This window comes from Otolemur garnettii, unplaced genomic scaffold (genome assembly GCF_000181295.1).
Source record: "Otolemur garnettii isolate 467f Iridium unplaced genomic scaffold, OtoGar3 scaffold00070, whole genome shotgun sequence".
Classification (NCBI taxonomy): domain Eukaryota; kingdom Metazoa; phylum Chordata; class Mammalia; order Primates; family Galagidae; genus Otolemur; species Otolemur garnettii.
In genome coordinates this window covers 9,583,780-9,594,655 of record NW_003852465.1, presented here as the reverse complement: position 1 = coordinate 9,594,655, position 10,876 = coordinate 9,583,780, and the positions used below count along the sequence as shown (strand labels likewise).

At 52.8% G+C, this 10,876-nt stretch overlaps 1 protein-coding gene across 3 annotated transcripts in view; it reads right to left on the bottom strand.

The window, feature by feature from the left end:
• Positions 1–5,182, bottom strand: part of DNAJC22 (DnaJ heat shock protein family (Hsp40) member C22) — a 17,295-nt gene extending 12,113 nt beyond the window's left edge. The window contains exons 1-4 of one of the 3 annotated variants that reach the window (XM_003793611.3): positions 4,672–5,182; positions 4,090–4,574; positions 2,236–3,193; positions 1,103–1,284 (exon numbers count right to left, since the gene is read on the bottom strand). In XM_003793611.3, the coding sequence (XP_003793659.1) occupies positions 1,105–1,284; positions 2,236–3,075 (1,020 nt within the window). In that variant the 5' untranslated portion in view covers positions 3,076–3,193; positions 4,090–4,574; positions 4,672–5,182 and the 3' untranslated portion in view covers positions 1,103–1,104. Of the gene's footprint in view, positions 1–825; positions 1,285–2,235; positions 3,194–4,089; positions 4,575–4,671 lie in introns of those variants that run through there. The other 2 variants (XM_023515391.1, XM_012807523.2) reach the window with 2 other exon arrangements.
• Between the last annotated feature and the right edge of the window lie 5,694 nt (positions 5,183–10,876).

Sequence of the window (10,876 nt, the reverse complement as noted above, 5' to 3'; positions counted from 1 at the left end):
TCTGTCTCAAAAAAAAAAAAAAAAAGAAAATTTTTTTTATTTTTATTTTATTTTTTTTAGAGACAGAGTCTCACTTTGTTGCCCTTATTAGAGTGCCATGAAGTTACAGCTCACAGCAACCTCTGGGCTTAGGCAATTCTCTTGCCTCAGCCTCCAGAGTAGCTGGGACCACAGGTGCCAGCCACAACACCTGGCTATTTTTTGTTGCAGTTTAGCCGGGGCTGGGTTTGAACCTGCCACCCTGGGTATATGGGGCTGGCGCCCAACTCACTGAGCCACAGCGCTGCCCCCAAAAAAGGAAAATTAAATAACCTTCCTCCACATATCCATGTACCAGGTGGGACAAGGATATATAAAGATAATATATATATATATATATGATATATATATTTATTCTTTAACTTTAAAAATTTATATATAGGCTCAGCACCTATAGCTCAAGCAGCTAAGGCACCAGCCACATACACCAGAGGTGGCAGGTTCAAGCCCAGCCAGGGCTTCCCAAACAACAATGACAACTACAACGAAAAGATAGTCAGGCGGCTCGGTGCCTGTGGCTAAAGCAGCTAAGGCACCAGCCATATACACCTGAGCTGGCAGTTTCAAATCCAGCCCGGGCCCACCAAACAACAATGACAGCTGCAACCAAAAAATAGCTGGGCATTGTGGTGGGTGCCTGTAGTCCCAGCTACTTGGGAAGCAGAGGCAAGAGAATCACTTGAGCCCAAGAGTTGGGGGTTGCCGTGAGCTGTGATGCCACGGCACTGTACCCAGAGAAACAGCTTGAGGCTGTTTCCAAAAAAAAAAAACTCACATATAATATTTGTATATATGCTAAAAGATATTTTATTGGTTTGATAATATGTCTTTCACCCTCTAGTCTTAAGAAGAAATAGTCAAGAATACAATAGCCAAAAATTCAGAACATAAATACATTCTTCTATCATAATCTCTCTCATCCTTTTAAGGTTTTCTCATCTCCACTGCAAGCAGATAATTTCTTTAACACTGTTGGGATGTCACTTGTGGGCAAAGCTAGAATTGAGAAAAGCTTCCCAGCCCTGCTGAGAAGAGTTCATCGTAGGGGGAACTTTCTTCTCACCTTCAGGATCCCTTGGGTTTTCTGGGCTGACTCAGGACTTCATATGCGGCCTGGATCTCCAGGAAGTGCCTCTGTGCTTCCTCTGTCTGGTGCAAGTTGTGGTCAGGGTGCCAGACCTTCACCAGCTCCTGGTAACTCTGATGTATTTCTTCATTTGTTGCCCCCTCTGGGAGACCCAAAACCTTACAGAAACAAAGGTGAAAATTAGAATCTCAGAAGTTGTCAGGGCTCCTCGGTCTCTTCCTGAACCTTTGCTATGTCAGGCTATGGTATCTCTGGAATTGGCTTCTACTTACCCATAGGAATAGACCACTCTCTCAGGTTAGAATTCCAGCCTTCTGAAACATGGACAAGTTCTGGATCTCATGGCAAGAGAGCCATTTGCTTTTAATCACAACTGCCCATTTTCTAATCTGGAACTTAACTTCCCTGATAAGATCTCTTCTTCCATAGGAAAAATAAGTAGTATATATGTCCACCAAAGATATATACAAGAATGTTTATAGCAGCTTTATTTGTAATGGTCCCAAACTGGAAACAACCCAAATGTTCATTAACGATAGAGTGAATAAATAAATTGTAGTATAATCATATAATGGGATACTATACAACAATGAAAACAAATAATTTACAATTGCCTGCAACAGTATCAATAAATCTCATAAACGTAATATTGAATGAAAGATGGAAAATACAGAAAAATATATACTGTATGATTCCATTTATTGGAAGTTCAAGAATATTCAAAACTAATCTACGGTAATAGAAGTCAGAATAGAAGTTACCTCTGAAGTTGGGAGTACAGACTGGGAAGGGGCACAAAAGAACCTTCTTAGCACTGGAAATGTTTCATACCTTCATCTAAGCAGTATATACCTAAAATTAGGGCACTTTATACCTGTGTGTTATATGTCAATAAAAAGTAAATAATATACACATCTATTTTCCCCACTCACTATTAAAGCCTCTGTAACCTTTGCCCATTGCACACAGATGCCAAAAGAATAAAATATAGAACACCCTTCCAGCAGAAATAAGAAAAGTACTTCTGCATGAGGGATGCTAGTTCCAACAAGGCTTAGCCTAACTCCCAGAGCCATCCAAGAGAGGAATGAGAGAGAAGAAAGCCTTACCTGATAAGCCAGGTGACGTTTTTCATCCTGAAAACTGTGAACAAACTCATAGAGTTTCTCCCACTCTTGGAAATAGATGCTGCTGAAGCCAGGATCCCCCACCAGTAGCCTCCAGATCCGGTAAGGTAGAAGGAGGACAGATTCCATGAAGCGGCCAAGAAGGGGGAAGAAGCTGAACCAACTCAAGAAGGAGCCAATAGTTTCTGCTATATAGCTGATGGTGGCAGCTGTGTTGCAGAGGGTGCTGTATACCAGTGGGCCCGTGAAAGCAAGGTAAGCCAAGCCCAGCCGGTAGAGCCGCACACTGAGTGTCTCTGACTTCACTGAAGCTTTGTAGCGGCGATGCTTCTGGGCTGTGATACTGGCGGCCAAGCTGATAGGTAGGATGGCTATGGGGCGACCATAGAAGATAGGGGAAGTAAGGAATGCCACCCCTAGAGTGTTCTTAAAGTCTGAGGTCTGACTGCCAACAGTAGCTACCAGCAAGACCCCTAAGCCAACTGCCAATGGAAGGGCCACAGTGTAGAAGTTGGCCATAGAAGAAAGGCTAATCAGAGCCACAAGGCCAAAGTAGATGCCTACTATCATCTGGGCAGCAAATCGAATGGGACTCAAAGGGGGCATGGCCCTTCCTGGGCTCTGCCTCAGCCCCTGGGCTCTGTTGGCCTGAGCTACAAAGCTGGGGAGCTTCCAGAACTCCCAGAGCCACCCCACCCCACCCCCACCCAGGGTAAGCATCCAGAGTAGGGCATGGCTGTCCCTTCCCAGGTACAGGTGGTGGAGCCCAGCAGGGCCCCCTATAGCCCAGAGGGCATAGGTAACAAGGAGCCCCTTGGCCATCCTCTAGCGGAAGGGTTTCAGAACAAGTCCAGTAGTACCCAGCATTGCTCAAGTGCAGAAATCTTGGAGTCTGCTGTGAGAATCGCAACCTTCATGGCTGCAGAGTCATCCTTAGACCCTAAGAGACGGACAAAAGAGTAACAGGACTATATCCAGGTCCAACACAGTAACCATTTGTCCTCCTCCTCCTCCTTCTTCTTCTTCTTTTTTTTTGAGGCAGAATCTCAAGCTGTCACCCTGGGTAGAATGCTGAGGCGTCATAGCTCACAGCAAACTCTAACTCTTGGGCTTAAGCGATCCTCTTGCCTCAGTTTTTCTATTTTTAGTAGAGACAGGGTGCTCACCCAGGTCTCAAAGGGAGTTCAAGCAATCCACCCACCTTGGTCTCCCAGAGTGCTAGGATTATAGGTGTGAGCCACCATGCCAGGTCAATTTGTCCTCATAAAAGTCAAATCCAGACCTGCCTGGAATGCTAGTTATCCCCTGTCCTCTGTCCCAGCACCTCAGTCTTGTTGTTTACAAACACAGTCACTCCAAATGTAGGGGAGAAGACTGTTTAAATTCAGACCTTCCTTTTGACCCTTGACTCCAGAATGACTCACAAAGGGAGTGTGAAGAGGAAGCGTTGACTAGGACGCCTTTCAAATTTTCCCAAGCATTTTGAAAGTCTCTTCCTCAGCTCATCTCTTCCCACATACACACACATTTAACTCCGACTATGGCTGCCCTCAGACACCTGGTCCAGGCTTTAGTGCCTCTCCAACCTTCCCATCTAAGTTGTGAAGTAGGTGCTGAATTCCCTCCACTTAAACATTTTGCGATTTTGAACTACATCTTGAGACCCCAAAACCATATCCCTCCCCGCAGACTTGGAAACCCTCTCCAAAGCACCTGAACAAATGCTCAGATTATCAAACCAGATGTCAACGCGTGCCTACCAGTCTCCCTTCAACGGGGAGCGCGTCCCACGACCACCAGCCAGTACCCCCTAGTACCTGTGTTGAGAGGCCCTACCTGAGTGTCCCCGCTCCAGACCGCGTCAGACAAGGCATTTATTTCCTTTCACCAGATCAAAATGGCCCCTCTCACTATGGTACAATTTCTTATCCAAATGGACTTTGTCTTTCTGTGTCTGCTTTGTCACGAAAGTCCGGCTGCCCTAGGGCAGGCTCCTCCCCAAGGCCCTCCCCGGTGCCCGCGGGATCATCCTCCCGCCCCGAGTCCTCTCGCCCGCCCTCTCGGGAAAACTCGGTTGAAGTCTTTCCAGACGCATCCAGCTCAAATGGGCTAGTGCAGCACCCCACCCCCCTTGGCCGAGAGCGCCTCTTGCACCGCGGCATTATGGCCGCCAGGTGGCGCTGCGGCCTATGGCAGGGCGGGTCCGGGCGGGTCCCCAGACTCATCTTGTCCAGATGACCAGGGAGAGACAGAGCAACCCAAGGCAGTCTCTCTGGAGAGACTGCTCAGTGGGAGCACGGAGACGGGCCCCACCTGTAGAACTAAACAAAACAGACAAACAAGACAGATATAAATGCAAGAACATGCCCTTGATTGCTCCTTCCTTCTGTAAATCGGAAGATGACTTCCCTCCCTCACCTCTGGCTGCACACTCCTCTCCATATTCCACTGCCCTTCAACTCTGCCTTGCTTGGTTCCACTTCCAATTCTTCTAAGGCAGAGAGACCCATAGTTAGGCAGCAGAGAGCGACGACCCATCTCGAGTTTGCCTTAAACTCTCCCCAAGTTTGCTTCACTCCTCTGCCTCTAAGCCTTCCAGTTAGAGGACTCTACATCCAGACCTGGGCCTGAGACTGGAGCAGCCTCCTGATCCAGTGGGAGCCTCGAGGCTGCTTTCTCCCGCCCACCATGGGCTAGAGGGGAAAAACAAGAGCAAAAGGGGTAAGGTGAGAACTGCCCTTCAGGAGAATTAGGTGGCAGCCCAAGTCTCAGAGGGTGGTCTGCCTTTCTGCCATGTCTTGCTGGAATGCAAGATACCTTCATTTCAATGTCCGGGCCTTCAATCCTGGGTCCTGCTCTGTGACCTTGGCCAAGTCATGAAGCTTCTTGCGTCTCAATTTCCTGCTCTATTAAAGGAGGGGTTTGGATCTCCAAGGTCCCCCAGTCTTGAGAACAAAGTGGACCCAGTGCGTTTCACCGGTGTCATCTCCCTGCAGTAGGCAGAATGCTTTTGTCCCTCAATCCTTATTCCAGGTAGGGGAGGAAATACAGCTCCCCAGATGAACTCTTAGGGATCAGTGAGGGGACTGAGCGGGGAGGGGCTCCAAAGCAACGCCCTGGGCCTCTGGGGGCGGGGAGCGGACTGGGGCACTGAATAATGAATGAGACTTAATTGGGCCGGCACTACGCCGTTGCGCGCTAAGCTTGGCAAACAGCTGGAGAGGCGGCGGTGGCCGCTGGACAAACAAACTAGCTCGCTGCACTGGGAGCCGGGTGGGGGGTGGCAGCGGTAGGATGAGGAGGGAAGGAGGCAGACCGCGGGAGGCCCCTGGGCCGCAGCCGGCCGCTAGCTCTGCGGCTGGAGGAAGCCAGGATAGCCTGGGCTGCGCCAAGCTCTTGGAGAGTTGGGGGTCAGGAAGGAGGCTCAGGACTCGACCTAGGGTTGGGAAATTAGGCCTGGTAAGGGAGAGAAGCGGATAGTGCGGAGAAAGCTAGAGGCCCAAGGGCAATGTAAGCGAAGGAAAAGATGAAAAAAACGACTGGAGGGCGGAGGAGAGAGGGAGAAGTGAGCGTGGAAAAAGCACATGGGGGAGGGGCGGCGAGGGGGTGGGGAGCAGGAGAAGAGCTGTTACCGGGAGGAAAGGGAAGAGCGATGGAGGAACAAGCGAAGGGAGGCGCGAGGGGCCAGGAGAAGAGGAATTGGAGAAGAGTCAAGGAGAGGGATGGGTGGTGACCAGAATGAGAACAAGGGGCTGCAGGGAGGGCGGGAGGAGCCCGGGCCTCCGCCTCGCCCCGCGGTGCTCCCGCCCTAGCGCGCTCTCCAGCCGCACGCACTCACTTTGTCACAATTACGGGGCCGTCACTCGGCCCGGATTGTTTTCCCCAAATTGTTGCACTATAAACTGGCGTGGGGTGGAAGGTGGGGGGATCTGACAAGCTGAAACGGGTAGGAAGGGTCTGAACTGCAGAGAGAAGCGTGGTGGTGTATTTACCCTCCAGCAGAACCAGGGTGAGCAGGTGAATCCAGAGATCCATGCGGGAATCCTGGTTGCTGCCCCAGCCTTGTCAAGGACCCGGCTTTTAACCTTCCTGGCCCTTCTCAACCTCAGTGCCCTGGGCTTCCCCAGCAGAGCGCAGCTAAGACTAGAGGCCAGGGGCAGAGAAGGAGGTTGTAGTTGGGGTCCAAACTTCCCTGCCCACCCCATTCTCTCTTGTGCTTTACTATCCGGTCTCTCCCGCGGGGGGTGGGAAGGGGGCGTCTAACCCAGACCCGTGATCTCCTGAGCGCCCTCAAGGGCCTGCTCATCCCCCAAGTGAGGTTTGGGCTGCCTCCTTTCCAGCAGCGTCCTCCGACCCCAACCCAAGGTGTCCCAGACCACCTGGCAGCCCCTTAATTCGGCAAACATCTGTTGCGCGCCCACTGAGTGCTTGAGCTGCTCCAGCCTTCTTTCCCCCACCTCCCCACCACCCGCCCCTTCTTGGCTAGCCTGGCCTGTCGGCTCCGTGACAGCCGCCGCCGAAGCCCCGGCCCCTCGGGAGCGGCCGGAGAGGAGCCGCCGCATGGCTGGCTCTGACACCGGCCTCCCCGGCGGCTCCAGGGGCAACGGAGGGTGGCAGTCGCTGAAGCGAGACTGGAGCCGGCCTGGGGAGTTGGCAGGGCTGTGTAGGGAGGGGGGAAGTTCTGGGCGGGCTTCTTTCTGGTTCTCTAAAGTCTGTTGTTCTCATTCTGTCGCCCCCTGGTCCCGGCCGGGCCTTGACCCTGCCAGGCTCCGAGTGCCTGGAACACGGTAGGCTCCCCGCTCCCCCTCCCCCAGCCCGGGTGATTTACACGCGGGCTCCGCGCAGCGGCCGCTTCCCAATCAGGAATATCGACCTCGGGCGGGGCCCCCGGGCCGCATCGATCCTTCTAAGGCTTGGGATTTAAAAATGTCAAATTTGCCTTTTCCAGGCGGGCGGAGAGGGCGGGGGCCAGGAAGAGGGAGGTTTGAAAGGGGAACGGACAGCGGGGCATTGACTAGGTGCCTGTGCCCAGAATGAGAAGTGACCCGGGCATGCCCTGACATAGCCTGACCACCCTTGTGTAGCGATCGCCTCTGGATGGGGGCAGGAAAGAAGCCCTACTCCCTCTACCCTAATCTCGGTGGGACTCACTACTGGGCTGGGGCATTCTCAGAGGAACAAAGACAGCCCCCCAAAATGTAGAGAAGACAAATTTCAAAGAAATTCCTAAAACTGGAAACATGAAGACACAAAGAATGGTACAGAGATAAAGATTTAGAAGCTCCAAGAGATACTCTCGCCCTAAGCAACAGGAAGGCAAAGGGAAGGTGCCTTAATGATTCACTGAACAAAACAGGGGACCAGAGACCCAGAGTCACTCCGATTGTCTGATCTGTAGACCCCAGATACTCAGGGATGGGGAGGAGGCGAGGCTAAGCTTCTAGGTGTTTTTGAGAATAGAGGAGGAGAGTGGAGACAAAGCCAAGTGAAAAAGAGTGATTAGGGAGAGGAATTAGAGTACAGTTAGGTTTATTTTCCCAAAGGTGTCAACTGGTAATGAATGGACCTGAGATCCAAAAGGTTAGGGTCCCAGGGGATGCTAGTCCAGGCCACAAAGAGGTGGGCTTTCTCACAGGTATGAAGTTCTGCCTCTTCCCTTCCTGAGCATAACGCTGGTCTGTTCAACATCTACCTCCTCCTCTCTGACCACCAACCAGCCTAAGGAGCCCAGGTGGTTTGGAGATCATATCTCATATTGGAGACCGTGTGTATGAGTATGAACTATAGAGAACTCTGGTGGTAATAACTTCCTTCCTCAGGTCTCCAGACTTTGGGAGGAAAAAAATCCTATACTTTGAAGATGCTTGAGAAAAAGATAATGGTTGTGGTGAAGGTGGTAGAGGTACAACCGTCCTGACCAGCACTTTCACAGTTAACATCCAACACCACACACACACACACACACACACCCCAGCAGCACACCTCAGCTGTCACTGTGCACACTGCCATTTCCTCCAAAACTGGAGACAGAACTGACAGCAAGCTGGTGGGGTGGGGGGACCTACATGCAGGGAGAGGTGGTGTCTCATCCTCAGACATGAGAATCTCACACCTCCACTGACAAAATCAGGCCAACACATCCCTAGCACTGACATACATAGTCACTGATCCCCACGCGAGATTCACACCCATCAATCCCTGTCACACACACCATCTCTGAGTGCGCAATCATGCACAATTCCACAGAGGTCAGGCCCAAGAGCCTAGTCCTATGGCCTGTCTACACTCTTTTTTGACATCTCAGACCTTAAGTCGCCTAACCCAAGAAAAAGAGCTTAGGTCCCTGCCCCTGCTTCCCAAATTCTGCAACCAGGGCCAGCTCCAACAACTAGAAGGCCGAGCTCAGGGAAGTACCAGAAGCAAGGCAAAGAACTCGGAGCAGGGGGAGCGATGGGACTCAATACTTCCCTTGCTCCCCCTCCTGCCCTGGCCTCTTTCCCAGCACGTCCACTGCAGCCCGCCCGGCCCGCCACCCGCCTGTCAGTCGGGTAATGAATGCGCGCTCTGGGCCCCGGGGCCCCCCTGGAGTCGTTCATCACTGCCAGAACCGGCCCACCTCTCCGCCTCCCGCCGGGAAGTCGAAGGGCCCTGGCTGTAAGAGCCCCTCTCCCCCCCACCTAGACCACTAATTGTCAGATTGAGATGTTGATTTGTCAGCTGGGAGCTAACACTCAAGAATACACAGTAAAACCTAGACTCCTTGAACTTCCTCTCTGTTCTACTCGGGTTCCCCAAGACTTTGAGCTTTTCTTTATTTGATATGGATGCTTTGTGTTTCACTAAAGAGAGCGGGTAAGACAAACGCAGTGTGATGTCTATTCCGATAGGAGGCGCGCCAGGCTTGAGACCCTCAGTTTCCCTGGGAGGGGTCGCCCTGGGTGCAGTTCTCCTTGCACTGACCAGAGACCCTGAGGCTTCGCCCCTAAGCCTCCCAACAGGGGGAGTCCTGGGTCACGATCCTCCTGTCTCACGCAGCTATTGTCCCAGGCTTACTTACAGGGACGCCCCAGGCCGCCCGCCCCGGTGGCCACAATTCCACTCCCCTCCCTTCTCCAGGCGCCTCTGGCCGCAGTCGTCCGCTCTCCCGCAGGAGGCGCCCCTGTTGCAGGTCCGCGCTCGCCCTGCCCTAGGCACCTAAGGCTGTAGTCGCATCCCCTCCCTCCCCTGCCTGGGCACCGGAGCTCCCCCGGCGGCCGGCTGAATGACGGGCGGCCAGTGATTATGCGGAAGGGGGAGTGGGGTGCGCCGCGGGCGGCAGCGCTGACCCTTCACATTTCCGATCCGCCGGGACCCTCATCCATCCGAAGCTGCTCTTTGTCTGGCCGCCTAATTGCCGGCGGACAGGATGGATGGCGGGACCGACAGCCGCGGAATCCCTAATAAAGGCCGCGGCCGCCGGGGAGGGAGTGCAGTAGGGAGGGGGAGCAATAGGGTAGGGATGGAAGGAGACGGAAGAAAGCACCGGGCCTCGGCAACCGAGACTCTGCGAGCTGTGCGCACTGACTCTGGGGCCGCCGGAGAGCGGGACCAGAAGTATAGGGTCCACCTGGATCTGGGTGCAGTGGGTGTGGTGCACGTTAAGTTTGCCGCTCTTCAAAGTGGAAAGAGCTAGGGGCCTCAGACAGAAAGGTATCATAGGGCCTACCTCGCTCAGCAGAGCCTTGTAGACTTGGAGCTTGGCACTACTTCCGGCTCTCTGGGCTCTCACCAGCCCGCGGCCCTTTCTCGGCTCCCCGTGTCCCACCTCCTTCCTCCCACCTGTCAGTCTCCCAGCACTGGATCCAAGGTCCCAGTCGAAAAATGACGGGTCTGAGAACAGCTGATCCACACATTTCATTAACTGGAGGCTGGAGCAGGCTAGCAGTCCAAGAGGGGGCACGAAGAGGGAGGTGGAGATGGAGAAGCTAAGGTTAGGAGCTGCATCTGGCCGCGGGTCCGGGGCTGTGGAAGTAAATCAGCTATGGCACTCTGGCCGGACAGTCACCTTGGAAGCAATCTCTACCCTCTCTCTGGGGAACCACGAACTTGTCCTTAGCCCTATGGGCCCTGACGCTAATCTTTGAATTCAAGGTTGAACTGAGTAGCAGATGAACGGAGCCCTGGACCTAGCTGTGAGGCACGTTGACAGTCTTTTCAAGGAGGCAAACAAAGTGTGCTCAGATCTTGGCTCACGATGTTTTCCCACCCGACCTCTCCCTTTTGCTCCCTAAGCAAATTTTCTTCTGGCTCGCTTCCTGTTCCTTTCTCTCCCTTTTCTCTTCCCTCTCCTCCTCTATCCCGGCATGTTTGCCACCCCTTAGCCACAGCTGAGAGCCCCTGGTGTGTCAGGCTTGACAGTGTTGGGGTGGAGGTTGGGGAACAAACAAAACCAAGTCCCTACCCAGTTGACCTTACACACCTGGGTCTCCCAAGACCTTGCCGCTCACTTCTGTCCTTCCTCTCTCACCCTTCCAGCACCTCAGGTGCTATTTATTTCCTCTATGACAATGAGAATAAAGTCAGGAAATCATAATTCCAGTTGTGGGACTGACAGTATATAGGCTGATAATAGGCCATTTCCCAT